Raw genomic sequence first — 19,200 nt, forward strand, 5'->3', positions numbered from 1 at the left:
ACGGCAGCTCCTGCTTCCAGAGCCCCCGTGTGGCCCAGACACCTTGCGAGGCCTCTGCAACAGAGATGACCACACATAAGCCCTGCCCCTACTCAGCAACATCCCGCTGTAGGGACGCACTTGTCAAAGCCGGATTCGGGAACACCCCAGGCTGACATCTCTCTTCCAAGTGTCGCACTTGGGAAGCCTTCCTGGCCCCATCCTCCCCCTTCACCAGATAACCAGTGAGGGAGATGCGGTTAGAAACGCCTGCATTCTGCCTTGCTTGGGAGAGAGCCCCCTCCTCAAGGACCTGCCCCTAGAAGATGCGGGAGACAAAGCACTGGTGGGCCCACAGCTCTGACCCCACGTGCAGAGCAATTCCCAAGATCAGGGCCCACCTTGTGTCACAGATGCGGAAACTGAGGCTCGGAGATCCCCCCAGATGAAGCTACGGTGGGACCTCGTGCAAAGGCCGGGACCCTAACCACAGCGCCTGCGGCCACCCACCTATTCTGCACCGTAAGGAACCTCGGGAAGGTGCCCGTATGGGGCAAGAGAACGCAAGAGGCTAAAGATGCCAGCCGTGACACTGGGCCAGAAAAGAGGAAAAAAAAAAAAACAAAAAACTGCCGATAGACGAGGCTGCAAAGCAAAGATGGTGAATAATCGCCATAAGAGGAAATGGAGAGATGCTGTTTATAAATAAATTGTTGAGCATTTGTGTTGGAAAGAACCCAGTGCCTGAATTCAAGGCCCCTGAGTCAATATTTACTGTATTGTAATGGTGAGCTTTTCACAAGGCAATCTGGGCTTAGACTGGGGAGGCCTTTGGATAAAGGCCTTCCAGAAAAGAACCGCATGATTGGAACAGAACTGCTGGCAACCGCGGCAGACGGATTACGGCTGGTTTACAGGGCTCTCAGTACCTGCGGATCTGTCCCTGAAGGCCAGCTCGGCTCATCCCTGGAGACAGCTCTTTGGCCGTGGAACCCGGGGCCACTGTCCTGAATCTGCTGCTTCCTGAAACACTTTGTGTCTTGGTTGCTTCCATTTCAGGAGCCTGAATAACTCTGCGTGCCCACGTGTGCTGCTCCTGTCACCTGGGGCCGCACAGCAAACCACCCTGCGATGCAGCGGCTTAGAACTCCTGTTCCAAGACGTCTGTTTTCTCGCAGATCAGCAACCTGGGCAGGGCTCAGCGGGAGAGCTTGTCTCTGTCCCTGACATCTGGCCTTGATGCTTGGAAGACAGATACGGCTAGGGCTGGACCAGCAGGGGCCCTGGCCTCTCCCTCTATCTCTGTGTTTTCTCCGTGTGGCTGCCCTAGGATGCGGGTCTCAGGACTCCCAAGAAAGAGCCAGTGGAAGCTGTGTTGCCTTTATGACCTACCTCAGGGATCTACAGCATCCCTTCCACCACATTCTGTTCTACAGAAGCGAGTTACATATGCAAAGAAAGGGAATACGGGTATTGGTTGGAGGAGGGTCCAAGAAGTTGCCGGCATCATTTCCACACCTCACGGCGGAGGGAACCCCAGCCCTGCAGGGTCTGAGCTTTGCAGGCAGCTGAATCTAGAATGCTCCTCAGCTTTCTCAGTGCAAGTGTTTACAAAAGCCCAAAGTACAGAATATACAAACTCTTTCATTTAGACGCTCGTGATGAAGAATCTCTCACCATTTGAACAGGGCAAGACCAAACTTCAGTGGCACCAGGAGAAACGTCACATGTGTTCTACCTACGAAAGGACTGTGCTACAGCTCCTTCCCCCGGAGGGACCACAGTCTGCAAACTAGGTTACGTGGCAAAGGCTGGACAGATTCCCATGAGAAGGCTCTAGTTTTAGACAGTCGGGAGTCTGAATGAGAACCCACTGACATGCTAACGATCAATGGTCTTCTCTGTGCCTTTTAGCCTAGTTCCAAAGGACTTCTACTCGACCAAAAGTGGCTCCTCTAGAGGGGGAGTCACCTGGGAATGACCACATTGGGCTTTCTTCAAAATGGTCTAGAATTTAAGCATACCAGGAATTCACATTGGCTTTTGCTGTCATGGAACCTAATTGGTTCATGTCATTTTTGCTGAGTTTTTATATAAGGTCATGTTCAAACGCTCTATGACGGTGGGTCTCGAAGTGCGGTCCCCTGACCATACCAGCATCCCCTGGGAGTCTGAAAATTCCCCTGCCCCCTCCCAGACCTGCTAATCAGACACTCGGGGTGGGGAGATGCAGCACTCTGACCGGCCCTCTAGGGATGCTGGGGCAGACTCGAGGCTGAGAACGCTGTCTTGGAGGGGGGTGGGATGGGAGAGGGAGAAAAGCAGGCCCACCAAGGCGGGCACTGATTGTAGCTGAGTCTGGGGTAGTGACAGAAGATGAAACTCACATGATGTGATTCTCTGGCCTTGCACAGAGGGAAAGAACAGAGATGGAAAAACACAGAGCTCATGGGTGGGAGGAATGACCTCTTGCCAATCTACGTGCTCATGGTGCTACTGAAAGGAACCCAGGCCTCCAAACCAGAAGCAGGTGCTGCCTTCGACGTCTTTGTCATCTTAGGAAATGGATTTAGCTCCTCAGCTTTCTATAAGGAGGGCTTCGTAGGGATAACAGGAGATTTTCGCTAATTATTACTGAACCCTTGTCAAGTTCATTCATTCTATTATCTCATTTAATCCATGCAACAGACCTGTGATGTTCCGAGTATTATTTGGCAGGTGAAAAAACTAAGGTGCAGAGAGGTTGGGTAACTTGCCCAAGGTCACACAGCTAGCCCCCCTCTCAACCACCCACTGCAATTTAGAAACTGTAAACCTCCCTTCCAAGGATGGCAGGAGAATAAGTTTGTGCAGAGAAGGGCAGGACCGGGATCACAGGACCCCAGGCAGGCTGGGCAGTCGGACTCTTGGTTGTCAGGCTGCCCCTAGTGGCTGAGGGGCCACCAGCTGACAGAGCCGAGACACTGTCAGATCTCTTGTCCTTTGAGACCACAGGGAAGGGGGCATGGAAAATAGCTCAGAGGCCAGAAGAAGAAATTGCTTCCTGATGCATGTTGACAGGACTCATTACTCTGGCAGCATGTTTCCATAAAATGTCAATGACACTGTTTGCTTAGAAAAGGACTGGCTACTGGTGGTAACAGGGTGCACAGCCAGGGATGCTGGGGGACAAGGAGGGAAGAGACACTCCTCAGAGAGGCTCCTGACAAAGCCCATTCAGACAGTGCTCCCAGAGTTATCCCCTCACAGTGCAAACCACACCCCAGCACTCCAGAACCAGCAATGGCTTCCCATTATCTCCAAAGCGAAGTCCCAACCCACAGTTCAGAGTCACCCGTGATCACCCCCAAACTGCTTCCTGACCTCACATCCCTCTATTTCCTTCTGTGGGTCGCGGGCGCCTGCTGGTACCCACCAGACACATCAGGTGCATTTATATCCCTCCCTTTCCCCACTTCTGTGTTAGGCACATCTGGAAACTTGGAGTCAGGCGCCCCGCTGATGTATCCTGGTGATACTCGACCAGGTGTGGTGGATGGACAGTAAGCCCCTTCTGTGTGGGAGGAAAGGGGCCGGAAATTTCATTCTGTGAAATTTAGAAAGACCAACAGACAGAAAATTCACTTGCTTCTCAAACAGCCCTCACCAGACAGTTTACACTTCTGGAGATGTGACAGTCAATGAACGCGGATCCATCACCTATTTTTGGTTTGTTTCGTTTGTTTGTTTTTAATTTTTTGCCACACTGTGAGGCTTGCGGTATCTTGGTTCCCCCGCCAGGGATCGAACCCATGCCCCCTGGTGTGGAAGCGTGGAGTCCTAACCACTGGACCACCAGGGAATTCCCCATCACCTATTTTTGGTTCAGACCCTCTGATGAGTTCCAGGTGAGCTGGGGCTCAGTCACATACAGAAGGACAGGGTTCACTTTGGTGAAGGACTCACACCCGTCATTCTTGTGGGCATAACTGAAACCAAAAATCCAGCACATTCTAAGGAACATCATCATCACGCAGCCAGGAGCAGTTAGCCAAACACACCCCTCACCTGAACACGAGCTCAGCCACGACCGTGCTTAGGGACCACACTCAGTACGTGGACATATTCTGTCATTTGGTTTTCTTTCCCCAGTTACCACCATTTTAATTTTTATTTCCTCTTCATACACAAGAGTATATCAAGTATGCAGTTAAAGTATGTAAAGAATTCTAAGTGTTGGCTTCCCTGGTGGCGCAGTGGTTGAGAGTCCGCCTGCCGACGCAGGGGGCGCGGGTTCGTGCCCCGGTCTGGGAAGATCCCACGTACCGCAGAGCAGCTGGGCCCGTGAGCCATGGCCGCTGAGCCTGTGCGTCCGGAGCCTGTGCCCCACAACGGGAGAGGCCGCAACTGTGAGAGGCCCGCGTACCGCAAAAAAAAAAAAAAAGAATTCTAAGTGTTTAGGCTCTGAATATATGTCTGTTCATCTTTACACAGCAAAACAATAAATATCTCTATTTGGGCTGACACAAAATTTGTGCTTAGTGAGACAGAGTGTTCGTCTCAAGCCAGGGATCAGTAAATATTTTCTGTAGAGGGCCAGGTGATCTATCTCTCAGGTGTTGTGGACCAAGAGCTGGAGTTGAGGATATCACGTAGGTACTTTATGTAACAAGAGAGAAAATAAATATCCACAAATTTTTTTTGAAATTCAAAATACAGTAGTATAATTAAGACAGGTTTTTGCAATACAGGCCGTATTAGCTAGCTCAGGCTGCCATAACAGAATATCGCAGGCCAGGTGGCTTAAACAACAGAAATGTATTTTTTTTCCCAGTTCTGGAGACTAGAAGTCCAAGATCAAGGTGCTGGCAGGGTTGGGTTCTGGTGAGACCCCTCTTTCTAGCTTGCAGAGGGCCACCTTCTCACTGTATCCTCACATGGCTTCCCCTCTGTGTACACCCAGAAAGAGAAAGAGACAGCCATCCATCTCTGGTCTCTCTTCTTATAAGGACACCAGTCCTATTTGATTAGGGCCCCACCCTAATGACCTCATTTAGCCTCAGTTAACTCCTTAAAGGCCCCATCTCCAAATACAGTCACATTGGGGGTCAGGGCTTCAACATGTTAACTGGGGGAGGGGCACCATTCAGTCCAAAACCCCGTTCTACTATGAGAAAAATGGAATTCTCTTTTGGGAGAAAACATTTCACTAAATTAGAGTTCAGATGTAAAACCCATTCGACGCTGATGGTTCCTACAAGAACAGGCAGAGGCAGGTAGTTTGCTGACTCTGATGTAAAGGCCGCACGGTGGAGCAGAAAGAACCTTGGCTTTGGGGTCAGGCTTGGCCTGTGTTCAAATCCCAGCTTTGCCTTTTGTCAGCTATTGCTACTCAGCAATCACTGAATCTCTGTGAACCTGGGCTTGGCCATGTCTGGGGGGAAATATAGGTCTCCTTAAAAGGGAGATAAGTCTAGAAGGGAAAGTAACTCTCTCGGGTTTCCGTAAGGGTGTCAGTCGGGAGGGAAAACACCTGAGCTGGACGCACAACTGCCCCAGGGAGATGCCAGCCAGCACCATCCTCGTCATCAGAGTTCTGAGGAGGTGAGAACTCCAAAATGACTGGATTTTACAGATCGAGGACGTCGTCTGGATAGGACGTGATGAGAATGGCCGTTTAGCTCTGTGGTCTTCCTCCCAGTGCAGTCATGATAATAACATCAGGCAAATCCCAACTGAGGGACAGTCTACCAAATATCTGACTGGTACTCCTCCACGGTTATGAAAAACAAGGCAAGTCTGAGAAACTGTCACAGCCCAGAGGAGCCTAAGGAGACATGATCGCTACCTGTAATGTGGGATCCTGGATCCAATCCTACAAGAGGAAAAGGACAGTAGGTAGAATCTAAGCACATCTGGATAAAGTTTGGACTTCGGTTAATAACAACATATCAATACTGGTTAATTGATTGTGACAAGTACACCATATTAACGTAAGGTGCTAAGAACAGAGGAAAGCAGGTGCGGGGTATACGAGAATTCTCCGTGCTATGACGACAATTTTTCTGTAAGTCGAAAACTGTTCTCAAATTTTAAGTTTATTAAAAATTAATCCTCCATAGGTAAAAGATCCATTCAAAGTACAAGGTGGACCGGTGGGTTTTAATGTAACCGGGATGAAAGGTTGGTTGATACTCTACATTAACTAACTTTTGAGAAACTAACACTTGTCTAATTTTGATGTAATAGCAAAGAAAAATACTCCACAGTTATCTAGAAAGGCTATTGAAAATGCCTGCCTCCCTTTTTCAATTTCTAATCAGTGTAAGGTCAGATTGTTTTCACATATTTCAAAGAAAACCACATGATGCAAAAGATAAAAAGCTAAAACAGTTGTAAGACTCGAGAAATCCTCTACTGAGCCAGTCATTAGAGATTTGCAAAAATGTAAACAATGCCACACTCTGACTCAATTTTTCTGTTTTGGAAAATACAGTTATTTTTAATTACAAATATTTATGTTAACATGCTGTTGGTTTACTATTTTTTAATGAATTAATAGTTATTTAATTTTTTTCCTCAGTTCTAATTTCTTGTATGGTAAATATCAATAGCTATTACCCACATGAACAAAAACTCCTTGGGCTTCTCAAAAATTTTTAAGAGTCTAAAGGGTCTTGAGAACAAAAAGCGTGAGAATGACCGTGCTAAACAAATATTGGGTTGGCCAAAAAGTTCATTCAGGTTTGTCCATAAGATCTTACAGAAAAAGCCAAATGAACTTCATGGCCAAACCGATACTTTATTGAGTCCTCACAACTACCTACTAGGTAGGCAGTATTATTATTATCCCACTTTGCAGATGAGAAAACTGAGGAACAGAGAGGTACAGTAACTGCTCAAGGTCACCCAGGAAGTAAAGAGACTGGAGTTGAAACTCGAACCCAGGACACCATGCACTCCTGACTACCTTGTGTCCTGGGGCTCCTCCCCCACCCTTCCAGGTCTGTGAGCTCTGCAAGGGGGTGGCCCCCGCCGACAGCCCTGTGATCTACTCGGACAGGGCAGGCTACAGCAAGCAGTGGCATCCTGCCTGCTTCGTGTGCAACAAGTGCTCCGAGCCGCTGGTGGACCTCATCTACTTCTGGAAGGACGGGGCGCCCTGGTGTGGCCGTCATTACTGCGAGAGCCTGCGGCCCCGGTGCTCCGGCTGCGACGAGGTGAGGACCAGTGGGATGGGCACCCCCAGACTGCAGGAGGGGACCCAGAGGCCCAGGGGAGTGTAGCTTCGTGATGATGTGATCCACAGATAGGAAAACTGAGGCTCAGATCCCCCTTCACACTCTCAGCCTCTGTTTTCCCATCTGCAGAGTGGGGCAGAAATTAGTTCCCACCCCCGGGCCTGTTGGGATGGGTCAGACACAGAGGACCTGTCAAGTCTCATCCTTGGCACAAGGCTTGGCACTAAGGGCTCAGAAGAACATTATGGGCTGCCGCCAGGAGGTAGATGACCCACATTCAAACTGGGCTCTGCATCTGTGAGGCATGTGCGTCCCTAACCTCTGTGCTTCCGTTTTATAACTTACCAAATGGGAGGGTAACAGTGCCCATCCCATGGAATTGCTGTGAGGATAAATGAGATCATGCCTGAAAATGCTTGGCACGGGGCCCGAGTAACTAAGAAGTGGAAGCTGCTGTGAGTCTTAGGGTAATGTAGTACAAGATGGTACAATAACATCATGTAGCGTTAACGTAACACAATCGGACAGTTAGGAGATGCTGTGAAAGGGGTTCAGCTCTCCAACATGGGTTTAGACTAGAGAAACTCTAAGGTGTATGAACAGTGACAATAATGGCTATGACAATAATAACTACCGCCTGCATGCCTTTGGTGATGAGAAACTCACTACCTTCACCTTTGGCACATACGAGGGTTAGAAATGTCTTCCTCACTTTAAGCCAATACCTGCCTCCTCCCACCTTTCACGTGTTGGTCTCCGTGTGAAGTTAAGACCCTGTAATCCTCCTACCTCATAATTGTGTGGGCAAGGATGTTACAGAAGGAAAAGGGCTGTCAGCAGGCCTGGTCCCACCCACCTCATTTCCGTGAGACCAACAGTGTGCTCGCGGTAACAACACCTCATCCTAACGTGCTACAGACGTTGTGTGTGGTGTGCCGTTACATCTCACAACAGTCTTTCAGGGCCAGAGGATCATTATCTCCATTTGACATTCGAGAAAAGTACAGCTCAGAGAGGTCGGTGATAATCACAAGCATTGACTTTGCCTCTGTTACCACTCCGAGTACTCCATCTGTAGCAACACACGCGGCCCTCATAAAACCCCATGGGATGGGCAGTATTTATATCCCCATCCTACAGATGTGGAAACTGAGGCACAGGGAGGTTGAGTAATTTGCCCAAAGTCATGCAGCTGGTATTTAAGTGAAAACACGTACCTGGTCCCTGTTTGACCCCCAAATCAGAAAGCACATTTAACCAGTATGCTGTTCTGCTCTCTGGTTCCTCGCCAGATTGTACAGATGTTCCGAAGTGTTACTTTATTCCAAGCCCAAGCAACTGGGCTTTGGATTTGGCCCAGACAGCATCATAGATGTCAGATACGTAAAACCTGTCAATAGCGGAGGAGTTTTTTTTTTTTTTTGATCCCAGAAGCTAAGATGCAACCATGACCTTCGCCAAATACTGTACTTACTGTCTTAGATTTATGTCAGATTTCTCCACTGAGGCATTGAAAGGTCAAAACAAGCATGGGGGACGAGGGACCACCATCTGACGGCTTGTCTCCCACACCCTGTCTACTAGGGACAAAACCTGAGCTGAACGATTCTTCTGCTCCCCTCCCCAGATAATATTCTCAGAGGACTACCAGTGCGTGGAAGACCTGGCCTGGCACCGAGAGCACTTTGTCTGCGAGGGCTGCGAGCAGCAGCTGGGCGGCCAGGCGTACATCATCTCCAGGGCTCAGCTTCTGTGCCCAGCGTGCAGCAAGTCCAAACGCTCCTGAAGGGCTGTGCACCCACGGCTGGAATCCACGGGATCCCACCGAGAAGCACAGCCAAGTGTGCCAAGGCCATCCTAAGGGTCTGGCGAGACAGCCAGCAAGCAACAAAAACAGTGATCTTTCTTCAGTGGATATATATATATATACACACACATATTCTAGATCGGGTGGGGAGGGATCCTTGAGGGTCAATAGTTTCAAAGCTGGAGATGTTCTGAGAAGTCTTAGGACGCAGTTATTTTGTTTTTGCTGCTGTTGTTGTTTCCCAGCTACCAACGAAACACATCCTGCCCGGGCTCTCTAGGAGGAGTTTCCCAGAATGCAACTCTGAGTGATCAAATCACACAGCTGGAGGATGTGCGTGCTTTCTCGTGAAGCTGGGGGCTCCTCCAGGAGCAGCCTGGGATCCCGATGCTCGTTTGTTGCCTCCCTTTCAAATGGAATTTGAATCTTAAATAAAAAAACGTTGGCATGATAAATATATCAATAAAAGTTTTACGAAGTTCGCACATGCCCTGATCTCGTTATTTACACCTGGCAGTCATTTCACAGCATCTGTTTTGCGCCAAGATCCTGAGTGCCGGTGCTAGCAGAAGGCACTGGAAATGCAGGTGTGCCTCTTCATCAATTGTGTTTCATCAGACTCCTCTGGGGACTGAAGGTCCTCGGGGCAGAACTCCCATCCCCCCAGTTCTGGGTACCCCCAGAGCACTGATGGAAACGAGCGTGTCGTGTTTCATGGGACACCTGAAAGCAGCCTCTTGAAAACCGGGGAGCAGCAACTCAGGTGTTCTCCAAGTCCCGGCAGGTGATGAGTGAGCCCCTCTGGGTGTAAGACCAGGCAGGGGACTCAAAGCAACCAAACAGGGCCACCTAAGCTCAACCAATGGGCGCCACATGGGACACGGTGGCCAGTGCAGGCCAACCTGAAGAAATATGGCTTTTAAGAGAAATCGCTCCCTTTTTTAAACGTTGCCAACGGAACACTGAATGAGCCGAACAGAATAGCTCTTCGGGTGAGACTGTCTCTCTTTTATGGCCTCTCTGTGCACTTACAGTCTCCAAATTCGTTTCCTCCCCACAATTTCAGAAGAAAGACCTTTCTTTTTCTACTGCGGATATAAAGGTGAAAAAGACCTGAGGCTTAGGAGCTCACAGCCTCATTACCACGGCCTCTCTTTCCTTTTTTTTTTTTTTTTTTAGTCACGCCGTGAGTTCCCCGACCAGGGATCAAACCCGCGCCCTCTGCACTGGAAGTGCGGAGTCCTAACCGCTGGACCGCCAGGGAAGTCCTGGCCTCTCTTTCTTAAACTGCCCATCTATTGCCCAGTTTCTTTCATTTCACCACCCAAATTTTGCTCGCACTACCTCGTCTACAATACCTCCATTCATGTGGTTTGCAAGCTGGACGAAAGCTATTGCCCTATCCTTCGCAGGTGTTTTTCTGCTTCCAGCTCATCTCTCCAGCCCCCGTGTTTCTCTGCCATGTCCACCTTCTCAGAGAGGAGCTTTCGGACCCATCCTTCCAGGATCCCTGTTGCCCCTCAACTTAACAACCAAGTCCTCATCCTGACATGTGAGTCTTTCCAACACTTGGCTTAACTGTCCTTCTGGTCTTAAAACCCTTTCTTTCTCTAGATTTCAATTTCCCTATTTCACTTAAACATTCAGAAACTCCTTTTGATCAAGACCCTCTCCCCTGCCACCACCGCCCTGGTCTGTGCTGGGTCCTTGAAGACCAATTCCTTCTACAGAAATTCTACCTGCCCTAGAAGGAGCTTCTGAAACATAACCTGCTTCTCAGCAGCCCTCCCTGAAGCGCCAATGGAATAGGCACTTGTTCATTCCCTCATTCATTCATTCACAAGTATTCACTGAGCACTACAGAATTCCAATTCGCATGCTGAGTACAGGGGGTACAGTGCTCACAGAAAGAACAATACCCCTGGACTTTACAGTCTGTGCAGGAGATGGGCCTCGGGCAAATAGTCCCACAAGTTGATGTAAAATTACTGTTTCTATGGATGGTATGAAGGTAGTGGGGTGGGGAATCAGGTCTCTATAAAGCAAATGAAAGAGATTGGACCTAATCAGGGATGTCAGGAAAGGTGTTCCTGGGAAAGTGACACTTGAACTGAGATCTAAAGGGCAGTAGATGCCGAGTAGCCAAAGAGGGAAAGGAAGATGGTTAAAGATGGATGCATGGATGGCATGTGCAAAGACCCTGTGGCTGAAGCAGCACCAGTTTATTCACTATCTACTTATTGCTGTTGGAGATACAGTGGTGACCATGAATGGGACTGAAAGAAGATGGGTGTGGCAGGTCCACAGACGGAGGATGGATGCTGAGGCACGAGAGGGTCACCAGCTTTGTGGGCAACAGAAAAGACCTGTTTCTGTCCTACGGGCAACGGGGAGCCTTCCGAGAGTTTTCAGCAGGGGTTGGTAATGGCGGGACAGAGAGATTACGGGATACATGATCTCTCCTCTGTTGAAACCCCAGCGTGATGCCTGATCGATTTTGTCCTGGTGCCTCTGTCCACACCACTGTGGACAGGAGTAATGTCTCCCCACAGACCCCAGTGGATGCCACCCAGAACGTGCTCCTGCCTCCCTGGTGTCTACTAATGACACCAACCTTGCACTTGGAACACCGAATCCTCTCTGACACCCCCCTTCCCCTCTGATGGTCACTCAGTGCAGTCCTCTCTCCCATCACCTCTTCCTTCCATCCCCAACGTTGTATTTCACCTTGAACATTTTCGGCCCAGACTGACAACGATCTCCTGGTGAGTCTCCCTGCCACGAACTCACCCTGTCCACACACTACTCAGGTGGGCCCTTCAGAAACACATCCTCGCCGGGCACTCTCCTCTAAAGAACAGGGGCTCCCTGTTCGCACATGGGAGAAAGTCAAAGCTTCTTAGCTTTGCAATCAAGTTTCTTAATTTTCCTGGCCCCAACCCACCTCGCTTACTGCTCCCTTTTCAGAAGCCAAATGCATAGCACGCAGGTTCCTCTATGTGACCCAGCCTTCCCCACCTCTGCCCGCTGCCCCAGCTGTTCCCTTTGCCTGGAGTTCCCCACACGGTGCCCTATTACTGCCTCTTCCATGGGGCTGCCATAACTGAGAGGGATGCTGCACCAAAATTGGAAAGACATATGCTCTACAATGTAACAGCGTTAATTCTTGCATGGTCTATCCCCCATGTCAGCGGGAAGCACAGCTGCCATTCTCATCACTCCCATTCTCCAGCCTCACCCTCCCTACAAGGGTATTATAGGTGCCCTTGCCCTTCATCTGTGCTCTCAAAATACCCCAGGCTTACGGCGATAATTGCACTGATTCTACTGTGCTATAAATATTAGTTTGAGAAATGCTCCCCCGTGCACTTCTTGAGAAAATACTCTCATCTTTAGTCTCCAATCCTTAGAATAATGCCTAGCAACAAAATCAAAGAATAAACAGCCGAGGGCCCTTCGATGATTCACTGTTGCTAATGGCACTGGATTCCAAAAGGGCCTAAATCAACTATGAAAACTTCAGAATGAGGCAGACACCGTTGGCTGCCTATGTGCGGCCATTCTCCGCCCCATTTCCTTCTTCTTTGTGGGGAGAGCCCACTTCCCGCGATACAAACTCACTTTCCCAGCTTCTTCTGCAGCTGGAGGAACAGCATGTGACTCAAGGCTGGCCAACGGGGCTTCACCTTTGGGGAGCTGCTTAGAAATATTCTCTTCCTGGATGAAAAGAGCTGCTCTGGAGGGAACAGCCCTACTTTCTTTTTCTTTTGATATTATTTCAAACTTAGAAAAAAAGCCACAACAAAGAACTTGTCTTCTTGAACCATTTGAGGGTGTTGCTGACACTATGCCCCATCACCCCACCAATATTTCAGTGTGTAATTCCTACAAACAAGGACATTCTCCTACCTAACCATGAAACCACCATCAAAATTAGGGATTAACATTCTACCAGTCTAACCCTCAGATCCCCGTCACCAGTTGTCCCAATAAGGTCTTTTATAACAATTTCACCAGTTGTCCCAATAATGTCTTTTATAAAAAACAAAAGATCCACTCCAGGATTATGCACTGCATTTAGTTCACTTGTCTCTTTAGTTTTCTTCAATTGGGAAGTGTTTCTAGTTCTTTCCTTGACAGTTATGATCTCAACATCTGAAAAGATTAAAAGCCACATAATGAGTAGAATGTCCCTCAAACTGGCTTTGTTTGATATCCTCTTATAATTAGATTCAGGTTATGCTTTTTTTGGCAGGAAGGCCATGGAAGTGATGCTGCTTTCTTTTCATGCATCCTATCAGATAATACAAGATTTTTATTTGTTCCATTAGTGTTGCTATTAACTTTCAACACTTGATGATACTGAATTTTTCCATTGTCAAGTTACTCCTTTTCCCTTTGTGTTTAATGAGCATTTTGTGGGAAGGTGCTTTGAGACTATGTTAACATCCTGGTTCCTCATCAAAATTCCACCCATAGGTTGTCAGAATCCACTGAGGTTTCTTGACTGAATTATTACTATGACAGTTGCCAAATGTTGATGCTTTTTCTAATTCAATCATTCCTTCCATGTTTATTACTTAGCATTCTACTAGAAGGAAAAGCTCTGTTTTCTCCCTATTTATGTATTTATTCATATTTTATATCAGTTTGGAGTAATGGATTTCTATTTTATTAAATTATTTATAATCTGTTATTATCATTATTTATTTTGATGTTCAAACGGTCCCAAATTTGGCCAATGAAAAGCTTTTACAAGCTGGCTGCTATGTCCTTTTAACAGGTCCCCATCATCCTTTGAACATAATTTTACATTGTGGCACCACAAGGAACTCTCAGTTCATCTTATACTTCTCCTGCCCCAGTTTCGGATTCAGCCATTTCTCAAGGAGCCTCGTCTTCTTAAGCTGGGTGCTGTCAGGCTGGAACATCTTAGAACCTTGAAGACACAAGTGAACCAAGCTAATAAGCTGAGCGTGACGGAGCTGAGACTTAAACAGAGTCTAGATCCTTGGGTATATCATCAAGCCAGTGAACTTAGTTCTGGCTTTCTTGTTACATGAGACAATTTCCTTCTTCTTTATGCTGCGTTATATATACATTTATTACTTGTGTAATACGTTTCTTCACCATATAGTTTCTCTTTAGTGAGGTTTTATTCACTGTAGCCAGAAACGATGGGACTAATACCCAAGATGTTTCACATTTTAGCTCGAGTGAATTAAACATTTCTGAAGCCATTACACCCTCTGCTTCATCTGGATGTTTCAACAAATCTGTCTCGGGAGGACGCAGGCGATAGTGACATGAGGGCTTGACTCACTGGGTTATCAGACTTTGGCTCCAAAAGTTTGGCTTCAAATATGAGGCAGTTCCATGGAAGCGGAGAGGGCGCCACGGCGTGTGTGCCGACCACCCATGCCTTTGACGAGCTGAGCCTGGCAATGATGATGTTGAAGGAAGGAGTGTGCTTGCTCCTTCTCAACCATGATCTGTGTTCATGCAGACGCTACTTGTTTGAAGCAAAATGATCTCCTGGACCGACTCCCTCGGCCCTATGATAATAGAATCCGCACGCGTCAGCATATCGTGTTTCTTTGGTCTGAGTTTGGGACAACTTTGGTGCTTTTTTTAAGATTTTTTTTTGTGAACCATTTTTAAAGTCGTTATTGAATGTGTTACAATGTTGCTTCTGTTTTATGTTTTGGTTTTTCGGCCACGAGGCATGTGGGTTCTTAGCTCCCCGAACCCACACCCCCTGCATTGGAAGGTGAAGTCTCAACCACTGGACCACCAGGGAAGTCCCACAACTTTGGTTCTTAAACAGCAGAAAGGATTTGGACTTGCAGACAGAAGAAATATTATCCAGGTCTCTCTTGTTGCAAGGGAAGGAAGTCCAATGCAAACCAGTTTAAACAACAACAATGAAAAGAAAAACCTGGAGGGAATCCACATTCTAGAATCTACGTTCTCGTTGAGAATCTGCTTCCTTTCTCCATCTCTCGCCTCTGTTTTCCTCCATGTCAGCTTCGTCCTCAGGCAGACCAGCCCAGATGGTAGCGGATGGCGGCCCCCAGAACCCAATAAAGGTCACATTCACCCTCGGAGCCAGCGAGCCCAAAGAAAGGGGAGTGTCTCTTTCTGGGGCTTTCTGGGAACGACTTTGATTGGCCCAACATGGGTCATGTGCCGATCCCTCGACCAATGATTGTGCCCAGACAGCCGGGGTACCCTGATTGGCAGTGCCTTGATCACGTGCCAACCCCTGAGGGGAGGAGAAGGGATTTGAAAAGACAGCCACCCCTTGGGGCTTCCCTGGTGGTGCAGTGGTTAAGAATCCACCTGCCATTGCAGGGGACACAGGTTCGAGCCCTGGTCCGGGAAGATCCCACATGCCATGGAGCAGCTAAGCCCGTGCACCACAGCTACTGAGCCTGCACTCTAGAGCCCGCGAGCCACAACTACTGAGCCCATGTGCCACAACTATTGAAGCCCACGCACCTAGAGCCCGTGCTCCTAAACAAGAGAAGCCACCGCAAGGAAAAGCCCGCACACTGCAACTAGAGAAAAGCCCACGTGCAGCAATGAAGACCCAGTGCAGCCAAAAATTAATTAAATTAATTAAAAAAAGAAAAGAAAAGACAGCCACCCCCAAATCACGTAAATCAGGCCCCTCGAGTCCCTGTTAGAACTGCAGGTGGCAAAGGAAATCCTTCTGGGCAAAGAGAGGCAGGATGGATAAAACTACAGGAGCAAAGCACAGAGAAGGAGCAGTTCGAGAAGTTGGAAGAGAGCCAAGCCAAGGAATCTAAGTATAAGACCATCCCGGGATTGGGGAATGCAGGCTCCCGGGGGAGCACAGCAAACAGCAAGGGTAGAAGCCAAGTCACAACACTCATCTTGAACTAATTATCATGCTACTAAAACTCTCATTTGTCTTGATTTTTTTTTAATTACGGGCAAGAAAAGACATGTTTTTAAAGGTCTGCATAAAATGGTATTCCCTAAAGGATTTTATTGGGACCTTTTTTTTTAATGACATGAAAGCTGATGGAGACTGACTAAACGGTCTTTATGGGAAAAGTTTAATAAATGTGAAGGATGTACTTCCATGAGTTCAAATACGGCAAGTTTTAAAATAGAAGAGTGACACAGCAGCTAATGATCCCAATACGCTAGATTACGCAGGCTGCTGGCACAGGTTCTGGGTTTTAATCAAATATATAAATTATGCAAGATTGTTGCAAGGAATTGCAAGCCTTTGCCCTACAAGGGAATGGTTTGTGCCTCGTCTGACAGGAGAGCTCTGTGGAGTTCATCTTCAGCTGATAAGGGGAGAGGAAGCAGGAGCCAGCGGGTGGGCGGGCATCTTTGGCCAACGCAAAGAGACCATCTGTGCCAAAGCTGGACACAAGAATATGCTCCAGCCAGAGCCCCCGGCCAAGGAGGAAGGTGTTTGTTCAATATGTGGCCTGTGCGGTCCCCTCTGCAGGGCAGGTGTCTGTGACATCTTAGGCCAGAGCTTGTAAACACTGAGCTTTCAGCGCTTGTTCCCACCCAAAAAGCCACCCTTCAGCTGCCTCCACTTCGAGGCTCAGCAGGAATGCTCCCTCTTCCAGGAAGCCCTTCCTGATTCCTCCAGATGTTCAGAGTCTCAACCAACCGTGCACCTGATGTGGCCCTTGACCAGACTGTACTTACGTCAGACTCCACGTTTGTCTTCCGAACAACAGGCAACTCATTCACTGGTTCATTCTTTGATTCACTCATGCACCATGCTTTCACCCAGGGCCTCCTATGCCCCAGGCACTGTGCTAGGCCTGGGAAATACAATAGTGAACAAAGGAGACATGGTTTCTGCACTCATGGCATCAACATCTATCAGGGGAGAGCAACCAGTAACAGACCATCATCTACTCAGACACGCCTGCAGCCCAGCAGAATCCCAGCTTCCGTTCCTTCCCAAAGTCTCCCCAGCCTCCTCGCAAATAGGTCAGTAGGGGGCCTGGTCTTTCTCCCTTGCTCACCAAATAGATCCTACACGTCTGGTAGTGCAAGCACAGCCACTGACGGCACGGGCTTGGGAGCTAGGTACCTCAAGTCTAAACCCAACTCCACTGTGTCACTTAGATAAGTCATTTCGCTTTGTTCCCAAGTTTCTCCTTTATAAAATGGGGATAGTAATATCATTTCCTTTACAGGGCTGTTCTGAGGATTAAGTGGGCATATGCATGTTAAAAGACCTAGAACAGCCCCTGGCACACAGTAAGTGCTCAGTAAGTACTGGCTTTCATCATCGCTGTGGCTTCTATTACCCAACAGCGGACCTTGGAAGAAGATGGCTTAATTGGAATCTCCTCTACTCTTGGAAACAGTGGTTTGCTTTCTCTGCTGTTGTTTTCAATTTTGTATTTTTATTTTAAGTTCATCAGCAAACTTCCTTTTCTTATTTCTCATCTCTGAGACCTGGCGAATGCCCAAATATGACCAACCTACCCGCGGAGAGAGACATTTCAGCATCCTGCCCTACATACACACACACACAGAGTTGTGAATGTAAAGTGCTGTCCTCTGTGAATCTGTAGAGGTTAACTATCTTGTTTCCTTGGTTCCAAGGTACACATGAAATGAAAACACGGCATTCCTAGAATGGGGACTCATCTCGGAGGGACGATGCACGTTCACCGTGGTTGAGTTTCGCCCTCCAGCCCCCAACAAAGTTGTCACTTGAGTGAATGGTACGTGCAGTGAGCTGAAATCCACAGATGAGGTGACACCACATCAACTGGAAACAACTCACGTAAGGAAATCTTCCTCCAAGGGCACTGCTCTAAGACATGGTGTTCTTTGGCTTCTGTCACAGCGCGACAAGAGTGTGACAAGCCGGAGTTCTAGGTCAGGGCAACCAGCGCTTTTCCATCTAGGAGAAACCGCGTGGCTGGCTTTGGTAACCGGACGGGATTCACGTGGAACCAGAGACTGAAAATTGTCGTCGACTTTCAGAAGTTGCACGTCTCCCCGCCACCACCCACCACAACGCCCTACTTCCGCCAAAGTGGTTTTCCCACCATATATGACCGGTGTAACTTCTCTAAAAGGAATCAGTTCAGTACAGGCTGAATTCACAAGCTCCGAATGAGCATGTGGGCCTGAGGGAATGGGCCATGATTGCACCTACATATTCACATTTTTTTAAAGAAAGCATTTTTTAGAATCAAAAGATTGTTAAAATAAGGACCTGGAAGAAAATGCCAAACGTTCTAGATGAAACACCCACGTCCTAAAGCGAAAACACCTCATGTTGGAAGGACGAACAGCAGTTTACGTGGCTCCAGAGACGCGTCCACTGAACTGGTGTGAAGTCAGAAAACACCTGGCAGCCCGCCATGGCCTTGGAGGCCGGCTTTTCTTCTAACTCTTATTGCTTCTTCCATATTCAGAGTGTCAAGTGCCTTCTGATGGGTAAACGTGTCTGTTTCGGTTCGGTGGTTGAGACGCTGTCCATCTGCCAGTTAGGGTGAGATCTTCCAGATTTTGCCCAAATTGTGACTGCCTTCTAACGTCTGGCGAGAGAATCCTGCAGGAGAATGCACACATGGCCCTAAAAATCGGCCATCGGCTTCATACGGAGAGTGACTTGGGGATGAAGCTCACGCTGGTGTCGGGACACTGCTCACTCTAGGAAACTTCTTTCTATCCCAAAGGCAAACCCGCTTCCAAAGGTTTTATGACACCATGTGACATCCTCCATGCTAGGAAACTTTCCAAGAGGAAAGGAATAGTCTTTAGAAAGAGAGCAAAGGTGAACCTTATCTGTTCCATTTATAATGAAGAACTACAGATATTTTCTCTAATTCTTTAAAATTAGATGGCTTTTATTCAAAAGGCTAAGTCATCTGCGGGCAACCGTGCAGTGACCTGAATGATTATTCCAGGGACCCTATTAGAAATGCATGCAGCGCTGGACTTCCTGTCGGCGGTGTAGAAGACGGGTTGTCATCCCCCCTCCCAGGTAACTTTGTAATAGGGAAGAACAAATTTGACTCCCTATTAGATCTGTTTCTTTTACTTTAACCTTTGTGCTCTATTGCTTTTGCTTCAGTTAAGAATGTTGAAATATATAGAAATATATATATATAAATATATAAAATATATAGAAAAACCTTTATATATATATATATTAAAAAAATGGCC

General features: G+C 47.8%; 2 protein-coding genes across 5 annotated transcripts in view; one reads left to right on the forward strand and one right to left on the reverse strand.

The window, feature by feature from the left end:
- The window catches only part of LMCD1 (LIM and cysteine rich domains 1), a 58,235-nt gene extending 48,744 nt beyond the window's left edge, over positions 1–9,491 (forward strand). Inside the window, exons 5-6 of one of the 3 annotated variants that reach the window (XM_029242203.1) lie at positions 6,963–7,178; positions 8,827–9,491. In XM_029242203.1, the coding sequence (XP_029098036.1) occupies positions 6,963–7,178; positions 8,827–8,985 (375 nt within the window). In that variant the 3' untranslated portion in view covers positions 8,986–9,491. Of the gene's footprint in view, positions 1–6,820; positions 7,179–8,826 lie in introns of those variants that run through there. The other 2 variants (XM_029242205.1, XM_029242204.1) reach the window with 2 other exon arrangements.
- SSUH2 (ssu-2 homolog) overlaps positions 1–19,200 on the reverse strand; it is a 151,815-nt gene that overhangs the window by 65,521 nt on the left and 67,094 nt on the right. The window lies entirely within an intron of this gene.

Source organism: Monodon monoceros, unplaced genomic scaffold, assembly GCF_005190385.1.
Source record: "Monodon monoceros isolate NGI ecotype Baffin Bay Population unplaced genomic scaffold, NGI_Narwhal_1 Super_Scaffold_3, whole genome shotgun sequence".
In the NCBI taxonomy this organism is placed as follows: domain Eukaryota; kingdom Metazoa; phylum Chordata; class Mammalia; order Artiodactyla; family Monodontidae; genus Monodon; species Monodon monoceros.